General features: G+C 48.6%; 1 protein-coding gene across 1 annotated transcript in view; it reads left to right on the top strand.

Annotated features, from left to right (window-relative positions):
- Window positions 1-405: 405 nt before the first annotated feature.
- SLC38A8 (solute carrier family 38 member 8) overlaps window positions 406-15,142 on the top strand; it is a 30,090-nt gene continuing 15,353 nt past the window's right edge. The window contains exons 1-3 of the mRNA XM_022583060.3: window positions 406-615; window positions 5,011-5,209; window positions 14,575-14,716. Of these exons, the coding sequence (XP_022438768.2) occupies window positions 427-615; window positions 5,011-5,209; window positions 14,575-14,716 (530 nt within the window). The 5' untranslated portion in view covers window positions 406-426. The remainder of the gene's footprint in view (window positions 616-5,010; window positions 5,210-14,574; window positions 14,717-15,142) is intronic.

The raw sequence follows: 15,142 nt of genomic DNA, 5'->3' as shown, positions 1-15,142 counted from the left end.
CTGTCGCCTTGAAGATTGGACTTGGTGGTAAGGACCAGGGGCTGGAGCCCCTTCGCTGTGGAAGTTGGCCCGGAGGCGGGTGGGTGGGTGAGAACAGCCATGGGGAGGAAGGAGTTGGGGATTTGGAACAGAAAGGGGGTGGGAGGGCAAGAGTGCCCATAAACAAGGTTGGAAGTTGCAGGGGCAGCGTTGGTTGAGGGGAAAGGCGTGAGGACCGGAAGCTAGGGGGCAGGTGGTTGCATAACGCTTTGGAAAGGGGGGAGCAGATGCTCGGGAAGAGGGGTACAGAGGCTGGGGGGGTTGGGACAGGCGTCCTGGCTCTGGCTGGATCGAGGAGAGACGCATCCCAGCTGGAGAAGGGTGCCGTGAACTGGGAAGACAGTGCCGGAACCACCCCCTCTCTCTGCCCCTCTGCTGCTTCTAGCCATGGAGGGACAGACCCCAGGAGACAGAGGCCTTTTGGAAAAGCCGGTCCCCACGGCCGCCCGCCGCAGTCTGTCCTCACTGGGCGCTGTCTTCATTCTCCTGAAGTCCGCGCTGGGCGCCGGCCTGCTCAGCTTCCCGTGGGCCTTCCACAAGGCGGGTGGGGTGGCCCCCGCTTTCCTAGTGGAGCTGGTAAGCCCGTGGGGAGCATTTTGGGGCAGGGGGCGGGTCTCCGGGGGCAGGTAGGAGCTTAATTTTATTTTGCCAGCTAGAGCCCTGGGTGTTGCTTTTGCAGAGCTGCCTGTCTCCGAAATTACTCCTGTGGCTTTTGCTTTTCCATCCCGCTCAGCTCACGAAGGGAGGAGGGAATCCCCCTGTAGACCCGGGGCCGAGAGCATCCTCTATGCGGCTGAGGGCCTCGCAGCCAGGCGGGGTGTGTGTGTGGGGGTGGGGGGCAGGTAGAAGCGCGCTGGGTCCCTGCGGAGCGCTCCGCACCTGTAGCCAATGAACCTGGCCTTTCAGCTGGGGAGGCGCTGTCTCCGAGCCACGGATTGACTTCTCTTGCCTCCCGGTCTCGGCTCCCCAGTGAAAGCCCAAATCTCGTGGGCGGGTACGGACTGAGGCCGCCGTGACGCCTCCAACCTGCAGGGCGTCAGCGGCGTTTGGCCAGTTCTGCTGGCTGCGTGTGGAGCCTGAACTCTCTCCCTTCCCGGAAAGTTCCAGGGCCCGACTGTCCTCAGCGGGAAAGAGCTACCAATGAGCACAACTTCATGTTATTAGCAGGCTTTTCCTTGAGCTGATAGGAACCAGGCATTTCGTGCTAAGCTCTTTGACGGGCATCACCTCGAGTGCTTTTTTCTGGCAGCTGGCTGATAATGGCCCCATTGGTGGGCCCACGGGGCCTTTCTTGTCCTTCTGGAAGCTGCCATGTGCTGCCCTGTGTAGTGTCTGGTGTAACCTGTGCCACCCCCATGCTGGCTGAGCGCCTGTCTGGCGCCGGGTGGCTGAGACACTGTGGTCTCCGTCCTTGTGAAGCTTGTTCTAACAGGGAACTCGAACAAGATTCAAGAAGTCAAATGACACAGTGTCAGATGGTGGGCAGCGTGACAGGTGGGATGACATCTGTGGGAGCGGGAGGGGGGCAGAGAAGCCCCCGCCAAGGCGGCGCTGAGCCCCAGCTTGTCCAGGTGCACGTAACGGGCAACAGAGCGGTGTTTGGATGTGTGCGGCAGAAAGGCCGCGCTTCTGGAGCAGGGAGCCCGACCTCCAGCCGCAAAGGGTCAGCGATAGAGCGGATGGGGCCCGCATGGGGGTCCATGGTCAGGCACAGACGGACCAGTCCGAGGACGCCAGGCAGGGCTGAGGCAGGGACGTGGCGCGCCACTCCGCAGGCTCCGTGCGGGGTCTCCTGGTACCTTTCGGGAGTACGGATGCTGACTGCCCAGGTTTGGGTGGACCTGAGATCATGCATCTCTGACAGGCTCCCGGGTAACACGGATGCTGCTGGGGTGGCTTGCTCTTTGCACAGGATGGTGTAAAGATCCCATCTTGGGCAGGCAGGCAGCCTTCGGGAGAGAGGACCCCAAATATGAATAAGTGGAAACTCCCGACAAGGGGAGAAGTCAGGCTGGTAATAGCAACTTCCCCATCATTTCCTGACTCTCCCCTTCTCTTAGCCAGTGAGACTTCTGTCCTGTCCCCAGGTACAAGGCCTCCCCTCGGACAAGAGGAATGTTTAAAGATGCCTGCCACTGGGAGGTCAGTGGTGTGAGGTTTTAGGTCTCTAATGGCCCCATGAGCACCGGAGGGTTAATGAAATTAACGAGCCTGGACCCTCCTCGGCTCCAAAGAGAGGCGCGCCTGGCCAGGGGCTGTGAGGGCTCTTTGCTCACTGGCTGCTAAGAGGCTCAGGGACCGTCTCGAGGGTCAGCCGCTCCTGCGTGGACAGCTCACTGCGTTAGCAGAGAACGCACCTTCACTGGCAGAGGCTCGGCCTGACCCCCCATCCCCCTTCCCTTCCTTTCATCCCCAAATACCTACGAAGCACCTGCTGTGTTCCGGGTGCTTTTCTGGGGCTAAACGGTAAGCAAAAAAGACACGATCCCAGTCTCCATGGAGCTTAGAGTCTGGTGGATGAGCAAGACAGGGATCCTCACACTGTATGCACAGTTGTGAGGCTGTGGCCTCAGGCCCCTGGACCCAAGGACCACAACCTGGGCAGCGTAAAACAACAGAAGTGTATTCTCTCCCAGTCTCGGAGACTGCAAGTCTGAAATAAGGTGTCGGCAGGGTCCTTCCCGCCTCTCCAGCTCCTGGGGGCTCCAGACGTTCCTTGGCTTGTGGCCACGTCACTCCAGTCTCTGCCCCATCGCCACATGGCTTTCTCTGTGTCTCCTCCTCTTCTGTCTCTTATTAGGACACTTGGATTTAAGGCCCACTTGGCTTATCCAGAATGACCTCGTCTCAAGATCCTTAATTTCACCTGCAAAGACCCTTTTCATTTAATTACATGTTCATTATTTGCATCTGCCAAGATGGCTGCCAGTAAGTCCCTTTCACAGGTTCTGGAGATGAGGATGTAGACAAACCTTTTGGGGGATTCGACCCACCATGGGGAAAAAAGTGGGCCCACGAGAGGTGTGGTTCTGCCAGAAGCGGAGGGTTGAGCCCACCTCGGGGGTGAAGTGTGGGGAGGCTTCCTGGAGGAGGTGACCTTGGATAGGAGGGGGGAAGAATAGGAGTTCCCCAGGTGAGGGACAGTGGTGGAGGCGGGGGGGGGGGGTGTGTTCCAAGCAGAGGAACCGGCATGGGCAGAGGTCGAGGGGCTGGAGGGAGTGTGCATGTTCCTCCTGGCTCTGAACTTTCAAGTTTCTCTCAGGCGGTCCAGTTTGAAGTTCCCTTCAGCAGCCCTAGTTGTGGCTGCTGGCGTAAGAACGAGTCTGCTGTTCAGGGGCACGAACTGTGTCTGAAGACGGCCATGCTGGCTCTCCCGAGCTTCTTGGCTGAGCAGCTCACAGCTCCTGCGTTGTTCTCCTCCATAGAAGTGTGGGAGGGGCGTTTGGCCGTGGAGACCAGGTCCAGCTTAGGGACAGGTAGCTGTCCATCCTGGAGAGGCTCAAAAACATTTAACTACGTGGGGCAAGTGGGTCTCAAATGCATCAGTTGAGGCGGGGGTGGGGGGGGCGGTGGGGGGGTTGTCGAGTGGCGCAAATGATTTGGAAAGCAGTTTGTAAGAAATTGCTAGAGTTGACCACACATCTACCCTGACACCCAGGAATTCCACTGCTCGGTGTGTGTCCAGGAGAAGGAAACGTGGGTCCTCAGAATGACTTCTTCTAGAATGCTCAGCTCTTCATTCATAGTAGCCAAACACGAAGAACAGCCCAGATGTCTGGGAACAGGGGATTGGATCAACCAATTGTGCTTCTGTCCACACAGTGAAATAGCACTTGGCAAAAATAGGAATAAACTTTACCGATGTGCCCGATAGGGCTGGCCCTCACAAACGTTACCACTCGGTGGAAAGGCAGATAAGAAAATGGCTAAAAGCCGAAAAATATTAGAGTGGTTTTTTTCTGGGCACGGGGACAGAAAGTGACTGGGAAGGGACAGGAGGGAACTTCGGGGACGTGGTAACATTTTGTGTCTTGGTAGGGGTTTAGGTTGCACATGTACGTTGGTTATACCCCTTCCAGTGATATACTGATATACAGTTAAGACTGTGCATTTCACTGTGTGTACATTTTATCTTACGAGAGGGACTGTAAACACACATCAAGCTCTAATTAACGATACGCACGCCCAAATCTTTAGGGGGAAGTATGCTAATTAATATCCACAACTTGCCTTGAAACGTACCCCCAAGTTTAGATGGACACATGGACGCATGGTAGAGATGTGATCAAATAAGCACAGTGATCTCCTCCTAGTAGAATCTAGGTAGTGGGTACATGGCGTTCATTGTAAAATTCTTCCAACTTTCCTAGATGTTTGAAAATTTTTCAGTGTTGGAAAAAATTCCAACAGAGCACTGGAGAGGGAGTCTAGAGAATAAGAATGACCATCATTTCTTGAGCAGTTACCACGTGCCAGGCACTGAGCTGAGTGAGTTATGTGCTTTGTTTAAAGCAAATGCATCACAACTCTCCAGTAAGGTAGATGGTATCATCCCCATTTCACAGATGGGAAAACAGAGGTTGATGGTGGGCCTCATGCCACAGAGCAGGTGAGTGGCAGAGTTGGAATTGAACCCAAGTATGCCTGCTTCCTAACCATCATGCTTTATGGCTCTTCACCTGCAACGCATGTGATCTTAGGAAAGTAATTTAAACTGAGTTTCTGATGCCTCATTTGTCCAACTGGTGTGGAGTGGTGGGAACCCCAGATTCACAGACATAGAGCCAGTGCGGCCTCTAGAATCCACCTGCTTTGCGGCTCTGGTTTCAAGGGAGGGGGCTGGTCGCTTCTCAGGTAGAGGCCCTAGGCTGTAGGCAGCCGTGGCCTCTGCAGGTGAGACCCGGAGGGAGTGGTATCAGCATCCTGGGGGGCGGTTGTGGGCACACCTGGCCCCATGGTCCTGTTATGCAGGTCTCCTTGGTCTTCCTGATCAGTGGGCTGGTCATCCTGGGCTATGCCGCCTCCGTCAGTGGCCAGGCCACCTACCAGGGCGTGGTCGGAGGGCTGTGTGGCCCCACCATCAGGAAGCTGTGTGAGGCCTGCTTCGTCATCAACCTGCTCATGATCTCCGTGGCCTTCCTCAGGGTGATCGGGGACCAGCTGGAGAAGTGTAAGTACCTGCCCTGGAGTCAGGGGTGATCCCGGGTGTGGAGCTCGCGTCTCCCGAGCTCCTGGTGGATGAGCAGGACGTTGGCTCGGGCCCTTGGCAGGCAGCAGAGGCCGAGACCACAGCCAGCTCCTAACGTCGTGGCGAAGGGAGGTGCAGGGTTAGTAATTACCACCACAGTGAGAGTCAAGGAGCTGGAGGGAGCTGTGCTGGGGATCCAGTGGGGACTCATTCTACAGACGGGGAGGTGGCACCAACTGCAAAGACACCCCTGTGAGAGAGAACCGGCAACACCTTGAATTTGGGGATGTCAAAGACGCTCAGCCCCATGCTCCCTTGGCCTCTAGTCCCCCCACTAACAATTTCCCTCTAAGCACCTCTTTGGCTGCGTCTTACCGATTTTGATATGTTCTGATTTCACTTTTAATCCATTCAATCCTTAGCTAATTTTTGCTATGATTTCCTATTTGACTCATGGGATGTTTAGAATTGTGTGATTCAATTTCTAATTATTTGGGAGTTTTCTACTTGCCTTTTTGGTTTCCTTTTTTAAAAATTTTTTTATACAGCAGGTTCTTATTAGTCATCAATTTTATACACATCAGTGTATACATGACAATCCCAGTCTCCCAATTCATCACACCCCCACCCCCACCCCTACCACTTTCCCTGCTTGGTGTCCATACGTTTGTTCTCTTCATCTGTGTCTCAATTTCTGCCCTGCAAACTGGTTCATCTGTACCTTTTAGTTTTTCTCTTTCTGACTTATTTCACTCTGTATGACAGACTCTACATCCCTCCACGTCCCTACGTATGACCCAATTTCGTTCCTTTCTATGGCTGAGTAATACTCCATTGTATATATGTGCCACATCTTCTTTATCCATTCATCTGTCGATGGGCATTTAGGTTCCTTCCATGACCTGGCTGTTGTAAATACTGCTGCAGTGAACATTGGGGTGCATGTGTCTTTTTGAATTATGGTTTTCTGTGGGTATACGCCCAGTAGTGGGATTGCTGGGTCATATGGTAGTTCTATTTGTAGTTTTTTAAGGAACCTCCGTACTGTTCTCCATAGTGGCTGTATTAGTTTACACTCCCACCAACAGTGCAAGAGCGTTCCCTTTTCTCCACACCGTCTCCAGCATTTGTTGTTTGTAGATTTTCTGATGATGCCCATTCTAACCTGTGTGAGGTGATACCTCATTGTAGTTTTGATTTGCATTTCTCTAATAATTAGCGATGTTGAACAGCTTTTCATGTGCTTCTTGGCCATCTGTATGTCTTCTTTGGAGAAATGTCTATTTAGGTCTTCTGCCCATTTTTTGATTGGGCTTTTTTTTTTTAATATTGAGCTGCATGAGCTGTTTATATATTTTGGAGATTAATCCTTTGACCGTTGATTCATTGCAAATATATTTTCCCATTCTGAGGGTTGTCTTTTCATCTTGTTTGTAGTTTCCTTTGCTTTGCAAAAGCTTTTAGGTTTCATTAGGTCCCATTTGTTTATTTTTGTTTTTATTTCCATGACTCTAGGAGGTGGATCAAAAAAGATCTTGCTTTGATTTATGTCAAAGAGTGTTCTTCCTATGTTTTCCGCTAAGAGTTTTACAGTGTCCAGTCTTAGATTTAGGTCTCGAATCCTTTTTGAGTTTATTTTTGTGTATGGTGTTAGGGAGTATTCTAGTTTTATTCTTTTACATGTAGCTGTCCAGTTTTCCCAGCACCACTTATTGAAGAGACTGTCTTTTCTCCATTGTATATCCTTGCCTCCTTTGTCATAGATTAGTTGACCATAGGTGCGTGGGTTTATCTTTGGGCTTTCTATCCTGTTCCACTGATCTATATTTCTGTTTTTGTGCCAGTACCATATTGTCTTGAGTACAGTAGCTTTGTAGTATAGTCTGAAGTCAGGGAGCCTGATTCCTCCAGCTCCGCTTTTTTCCCTGAAGACTGCTTTGGCTATTAGGGGTCTTTTGTGTCTCCACACAAATTTTAAGATTTTTTTGTTCTGGTTCTGTAAAAAAAAAAAAAAATGCTATTGGTAATTTGATAGGGATTTCATTGTATCTGTAGATTGCTTTGGGTAGTATAGTCATTTTCATGATATTGATTCTTCCAGTTCAAGAACATGGTATATCTCTCCATCTGTTGGTATCATCTTTAATTTCTTTCATCAGTGTCTTATAGTTTTCTGCATATAGGTCTTTGGTCTCCCTAGGTAGGTTTATTCCTAGGTATTTTATTCTTTTTGTTGCAGTGGTAAATGGGAGTGTTTCCTTAATTTATCTTTCAGATTTTTCATCATTAGTGTACAGGAATGCAAGAGATTTCTGTGCATTAATTTTGTATCTGCAACTTTACCAAATTCAGTGATTAGCTCTAGTAGTTTTCTGGTGGTATCTTTAGGATTCTCTATGTATAGGATCATGTCATCTGCAAAGAGTGACAGTTTTACTTCTTCTTTTCCAATTTGTATTCCTTTTATTTCTTTTTCTTCTCTGATTGCCATGGCTAGGACTTCCAAAACTGTGTTGAATAATAATGGTGAGAGTGGACATCCTTGTCTTGTTCCTGATCTTAGAGGAAATGGTTTCAGTTTTCCACCATCGAGAATGATGTTTCCTGTGAGTTTGTCATATATGGACCTTATTATGTTGAGGTAGGTTCCCTTTATGCCCACTTTCTGGAGAGTTTTTATCATAAGTGGGTGTTGAATTTTGTCAAAAGCTTTTTCTGCATCTATTGAGATGATCATATGGTTTTTGTTGTTTAATTTGTTAATATGGTGTATCACATCAATTGATTTGCATATATTAAAGAATCCTTGTATCTCTGGGATAAATCCCACTTGATCATGGTGTATGATCCTTTTAATGTGTTGTTGGATTCTGTTTGCTAGTATTTTGTTGAGGATTTTTGCATCTATATTCATCAGTGATACTGGTCTGCAATTTTCTTCTTTTGTAGTATCTTTTTCTGGTTTTGGTATCAGGGTGATGGTGGCCTCATAGAATGAGTTTGGGAGTGTTCCTTCCTCTGCAATTTTTTGGAAGAGTTTGAGAAGGATGGATGTTAGGTCTTCTCTAAATGTTTGATAGAATTCACCTGTGAAGCCATCTGGTCCTGGGCTTTTGTTTGTTGGAAGATTTTTAATCACAGTTTCAATTTCATGACTTGTGATTGTTCTGTTCGTATTTTCTATTTCTTCCTGCTTTAGTCTTGGAAGGTTATACCTTTCTAAGAGTTTGTCCATTTCTTCCATGTTGTCCATTTTATTGGCATAGAGTTGCGTGTAGTAGTCTCTTAGAATGCTTTGTATTTCTGCAATGTCTGTTGTAACTTCTCCTTTTTCATTTCTAATTTTATTGATTTGAGTCCTCTCCCTCTTTTTCTTGATGAGTCTGGCTAATGGTTTATCAATTTTGTTTATCTTCTCAAAGAACCAGCTTTTAGTTTTATTGATCCTTGCTTGGTTTCTTTGTTTCTCTCTCATTTATTTCTGCTCTAATCTTTATGATTTCTTTCCTTCTGATAACTTTGGGTTTTGTTTGTTCTTCTTTCTCTAGTTCCTTTAGGTGTAAGGTTAGATTGTTTATGTGAGATTTTTCTTGTTTCTTGAGGTAGGCTTGTATAGCTATAAACTTCCCTCTTAGAGCTGCTTTTGCTGCATCCCATAGGTTTTGGATCATTGTGTTTTCAGTATCATTTGTCTCTAGGTATTTTTTGATTTCCTCTTTGATTTCTTCAGTGATCTCTTGGTTATTTAGTAACATATTGTTTAGCCTCCATGCGTTTGTGTTTTTTTACATTTTTTCCCTGTGATTGATTTCTAATCTCATAGCACTGTGGTCAGAAAAGAGGCTTGATATGATTTCAGTTTTCTTAAATTTACTGAGCCTTTATTTGTGGCCCGAGATGTGATGTATCCTGGAGAATGTTCCATGTGCACTTGAGAAGAAAGTGTAATCTGCTGTTTTTGGATGGAATGTCCTATAAATATCAATTCAATCTGTCCGGTCTATTGTGTCATTTAAAGGTTGTGTTTCCTTATTAATTTTCTGTTTGGATGATCTGTCCATTGGTGTAAGTGAGGTGTTGAAGTTCCCACTATTACTGTGTTACTGTCGATTTCCTCTTTTATAGCTGTTAGCAGTTGCCTTATGTATTGACGTGCTCGTATGTTGGGTGCATATATATTTATAATTGTTATATCTTCTTCTTGGGTTGATCCCTTGATTATTATGTAGTGTCCTTCCTTGTCTCCTGTAACATTCTTTATTTTAAAGTCTATTTTATCTGATATGAGTATTGCTACTCCAGCGTTCTTTTGGTTTCTATTTGCATGGAATATCTTTTTCCATCCCCTTACTTTCAGTCTGAATGTGTCCCTAGGTCTTAAGTAGGTCTCTTGTAGGCAGCATATATATGGGTCTTGCTTTTGTATCCATTCAGCAAGCCTGTGTCTTTTGGTTGGAGCATTTAATCCATTCACGTTTAAAGTAATTATCGATATGTATGTTCCTATGACCATTTTCTTAATTGTTTTGGGTTTGTTTTTGTAGGACTTTTTCCTCTCTTGTGTTTCCCACTTAGAGAAGTTCCTTTAGCATTTGTTGTAGCGCTGGTTTGGTGGAGCTGAATTCTCTTAGCTTTTGCTTGTCTGTAAAGCTTTTGATGTCACCATCAAATCTGAATGAGATCCTTGCTGGGTAGGGTAATCTTGGTTGTAGTTTCTTCCCTTTCATCACTTTAAATATATCACGCCACTCCCTTCTGGCTCGTAGAGTTTCTGCTGAGAAATCAGCTGTTTACCTTATGAGAGTTCCCTTGTATGTTACTTGTCGTTCTTCCCTTGCTGCTTTCAGCAGTTTGTCTTTAATCTTTGCCAGTTTGATTACTGTGTGTCTCGGCGTGTTTCTCCTTGGGTTTATCCTGTATGGGACTCTCTGTGCTTCCTGGGCTTGGGTGGCTATTTCCTTTCCCACGTTAGGGAAGTTTTTGGCTATAATCTCTTCAAATATCTTCTCAGGTCCTTTCTCTCTCTCTCCTCCTTCTGGGACCCCTATAATATGAATGTTGTTGTGTTGAATGTTGTTGCATTTAATGTTGTCCCAGAGGTCTCTTAGGCTGTCTTCATTTCCTTTCAATCTTTTTTCTTTATTCTGTTCCGCAGCAGTGAATCCCACCATCCTGTCTTCCAGGTCACTTATCCGTTCTTCTGCTTCAGTTATTCTGCTATTGATTCCTTCTAGTGTAGTTTTCTTTTCAGTTATTGTATTGTTCATCTCTGTTTGTTTGTTCTTTAATTCTTCCAGATCTTTGTTAAACATTTCTTGCATCTTCTTGATCTTTGCCTCCATTCTTTTTACGAGGTCCTGGATCATCTTCACTATCATTATTCTGAATTCTTTTTCTGGGAGGTTTTCTATCTCCACTTCATTTAGTTGTTTTTCTGGGGTTTTTATCTTGTTCCTTCATCTGGTACATAGCCCTCTGCCTTTTCATCTTGTCTTTCTGTGCATGTCGCCTTTTTGGTTTCTGCCTTAAATGCACCATGGTCAGAGAACACATCTGTATAATTTTGGCATGTGAGACTTACTCTCTGGCTCAGCATGTGGTCTTTCTTGGTGAGCTCTTAAACGGTGTGTATTCTGTGGTTCTTTGGTACAGTGTTCTAGAACTCTCCATTAGGTCAGGGTGATCCAGAGCTTTGATCAGATCTTCCATGGCCTTGCAGATTTTTGTGGCAGTGGGGCAGTGGGGGAGTCTAGTTATTCTGTCAGGTTATGAGAGAGAGAGTGTTAAAGTCTCCAATTATGATTGCAGATCTGTCTACTTTTCCCTTTAATTCTATGAATTTTTTGCTCATGGTTTTTGAAGCTCTGTTATGAATAAGCACACACAGTGAATTGCCTTTTTATTATGAAATTTCACTTTTTGTCTCTGTAATGCTTTGTGAATATACCTGTGAATATAGCCTCTCCAGCATCCTTAAGATTAGTGTTTGCACAGAATTTCTTTTCCCACTCTTTTACTCTGAACCTTGGAATTTTAAAATGCACTTCTCGTAGACAGCATATGGTTGGGTCTTGCTTTCTTATCATCTTGACAGTCTCGGGTTTTAATTGGCATATTTAGACTTTTACTTGGAATGTAATAATGACTGATGGTTGCATCTCGGTCTATCATTTTGCTGTTTGTTCTGTCTCTTGAACCGTGAAAAAAGGTCCCTGATGCAGGGATATGGAAATTAAAGACTCCCATGTTGTGGGAAGCACTCTTATCCTCCACAAAAATTAAAGTTGGTAGATCTGAACCAACTTTAAATTGGCACTGAAATGCCCTGCCTGACAGTGGCAAGTAGAGGTCATGTCGGAGTTCAATTCTGGTCAACTGGTGGTGCTGCTCTGCTGAGATGAATTCTGAGGTCCTGCCGTGTTGAGAAGGATTCTGAGGGCCTGACTTATTGGCAAGGATCTGAGGGGCTGCCGTGATGGGAAGGATTTTGATGGGCTGCTTTGTGAGAAGGGTTCTAGGGGCTGCCGTGTTGAGGAGAATCTTAGGAGCTGCTTTTTTGAGGAGGATACTAGGGGCTGCCCTGTTGGGAAGAATCTTAGTGGCTACAGTGTTGAGAAGGATTCTGAGGGCCTGACTTCTTGGGAAGGATCTGAGGGCCTGTTGTATTGGGACGGATTCTGATGGGCTGCCATGAGAGAAGGATTCTAGGGGCTGTCTTCTTTAGAAGAATCTTAGGGCCTGCCGTGTTGGGAAGGATTCTGAGGGCCTCCATGCTGAGAAGAATCTTAGGGGCTGCCGTGATTTGGAGGGTTCTCGGGCTGCTGTGTTGCGAAGGATTCTGAGGTGATGCTGTGTGAGAAAGATTCTAGTGACTCCCACAGTGGGAAGAATCTTAGCAGCTGCAGTGTTGGGAAGGATTCTGAGGGGCTGCCTTGTTGGGAAGGATACTGAGGGGCTGTGGTGTTGGTAGGGATTCTGAGTGGCTATCCTGCTGAGGACAATTCTGAGGGCCTGCTGTGTTGAGAAGATTCTGAGCTGCTGCCATGTTTAGAATGATTGTGAGGGGCTGTCGTGTTGGGAAGGATTCTGAGGGCCTCCGTGTTGAGAGAAACCCTAGGGGCTGCCGTCCTTTGGAGGATTCTCAAGGGCTGCTGTGTCGAGAAGGATTCTGAGGGCCTGCAGTGTTCAGAAAGGTTCTGAGGGGCTTCCGTGTTAGGAAGGAATGTGAGGGGCTGTGTCTTGAGAAGGGTTCAATGGGCTGCCACGTGAGAAGGATTCTTCCTGTTGAGGAGGCTTCTGAGGGCCTCAGTGTTGAGAAGAAATTAGTGGCTGTCGTGTGGAAGAGTATTCTGAGGGGCTGCCATGTTGAAAATGATTTTCAGGGGGTGCCCTGTTGAGAATAATTTCGGGGGCTGCTGTGTTGAGGATCTGAGGCCCTCAGTGTTGAGAGGAATCTTAGGGGCTGCCATGTTGAAACTGATTTTGAGGGCTTCCCTGTTGAGAAGGATTCCGAGGGGGTGTCATGTGAGAAGGCTTTTGAGGGCCTCAGTGTTGAGAAAATATGGGACACTATGTTGGGAAGAATCTTAGCAGCTGCCATGCTGAGGAGGGTTCTGAGGGGCTGCCATGTTTAGAACAATCTTAGGGGCTGTCGTGTCCCTAGGATCCGAGGGGTACTTGCTACGAAGGGTTCTGAGGGGCTGCCATTTGTGGAAGGAGGAGGTGCTGCCGTGTTTAGGGGGATTCTGAGCGGCTGCTGTGTTGAGAAGGTTCTGGGCTCAGTTAGTGGACCACCTGGAGAGAGTATTGATTGGAGGCATGCCACCCCAGCTCTGGGTGGATTGACTGGTGGGAGGAGAGCATCGTTTGCGTGTTTCTGGTTAGATATTTAGGGATATGTCTTTCTGAAGGCAAGTCCAGGTTACTTGGGCTGAAAGCTAATTGGAGGTTAGGGTTTTTGATGGAGTCATTACGTTCATTGGGTACAAGTGACTGTAAACGATGGTGCCGAGGACACCAAGGTATGGCCTGGAAAGTGAGGGCTCAGGAAGGAGCTGGGCAGCCCAGATGGCAGAGGGAGTGCCTTCCTGGCTTCAGGAGTCCAGATGGCTAAGAAGGGCTTGCCCCACGTGGCCTGGGACTCACGGAGATCTCTGTGCACCTTTGGGTACGCGCATTCCCTTGGCCTCTCTGGCCAGGAAAGCCTGCCTTGCCTCCCTCAGGGGAGGTCTCTGTACCCTGAGCTCCACGTGGAGCTGTCCCGTTGCGTCACTCCAGTAGAAGCAAGCCATTGTGGTCAGGCCGTTGATCTCTTTTCATCACGTGCTTTACGGAGCACGTGAGAACCGGAAGGGTTATGTTACAGCAGTGCCAGCCCCCAGAGTGGGCTGGGAACCAGCTCTCGGCACTTCTGTCCGCGTGCTTCCGGCCTCAAGCCATCTCGCTGTCTCCCCTTGGGTCTCCCCTCTCCCCCATCTGTCTAGCCTCTTCTACCTGATAACTCCAAATTCTCCGTCTTACCATGGTGGAATCAAAACGGGTCCAGACTCTTAGGTGTTCCTTCTCTTGAGAGGTTGATGGGGTCTGTGTCCCCTCCCCCGAATCAGAGCGGGCTCCGTGACGGCTCGGCCTGGCGGAGGAGGGCAGATGGGACACTGCCAGTTCCAGGCCTGGCCTTTAAGAGGATGGCACCTTCCGCCTTGGGCTCGGGACCCCCCAGCTGTCATGGACCAGCCTGCTGGACGGTCTGCAGGGGGTGCCCCTGCGGAGCTCAGGCATCCCCACCAGGCACCCTGTGTGAGCGCAGCCATCGAGGACCCTCCAGCCCCGCCCCCTGCCAAATACCCCCGAGGGCCCCCAGCCTATGTGGTGCGGAGCAGAAGCGGCCAGCTCAGCCCCGCCCTAATTCTCCTCTCTCTAATAACGGGGTTGTCCTGGGCTGCTGTTTGGGGGAAATGTATTCCAGGCCCCGACTTCACCGCACACACCTTTTGAGCCCTTGAGTAAACAAGAAGGATCTTTTACAAACAGGAGGGCCTGGGTGCCTCAAGGGCAGTTGTGTCGTTTGCTGCCGATTCCAGCTCTTAGAGCAGCGCCTGCCGGGCGGAAGGAACTCGGTGAAGGTCTGTTGAATGAATGCCTACAGCGTGTTTGTTCCCTCCGTCCTGGTGGCACGTGACAAGGTCCCCATCATGCTTGTCATCCCATCCCTTTAAACTCACGGGGATGACTCAGTGCCCACGGCGAACCCACCCGAGGACCCAGAGCTGGGAACCCTGTGACCGCGGCTCTTCAGCTGGGGGAGGCCACGCGGGGCTCGCTGCATCTCCTTCCCTCCCTCCCCCTAGTGTGTGACCTGCTGTTGCCCAGCGCCCCGCCAGCCCCGCAGCCCTGGTACACCAACCAGCGCTTCACCCTGACGCTGCTCTCCATGCTGGCCATCCTGCCCCTGTCCGCCCCACGTGAGATCGGCTTCCAGAAATACACAAGGTACAGGCTGCAGCCCCTTCCTGGCAGGACGATGGCTGGGGCTGGGTCCCCACCTCGGCGGGCACTTGGTGGGTGATTTCTGTCCGCCTGGGACAGGGGAGCTGCTAGCACGGGTCTTCCCATTTGCAGAAGGGGGAAAAAATGTTTAATTACACAAGTCATACATGTGCCTGATAGAAAATACAGATAAACAAAAAAGAAATTTACCCGTAATGACAGGACCTGCAGCTGACATTTTGTTACCTAATGATTGTAGACTTTTTCTGCACACACACGCACATATGCTGGCACGGACACACACACACACACACACACACACACACACACACACACACACACTTTTTCCCATTTTACCGTCTGAGGCTCTCCATGTACTTTTGCAAAAATTAAGCCTGGCAAAAGTCTTCACACAAGTGTGCAACCCGC

The sequence above is a fragment of the Delphinapterus leucas genome, chromosome 20, assembly GCF_059928025.1.
Source record: "Delphinapterus leucas isolate spDelLeu-1000000601 "Yukka" chromosome 20, BTC_Dleu_Yukka2, whole genome shotgun sequence".
NCBI lineage: Eukaryota > Metazoa > Chordata > Mammalia > Artiodactyla > Monodontidae > Delphinapterus > Delphinapterus leucas.
The sequence above is the reverse complement of the archived record's forward strand: the minus strand, read 5'-3'. Positions and strand labels throughout refer to the sequence as shown.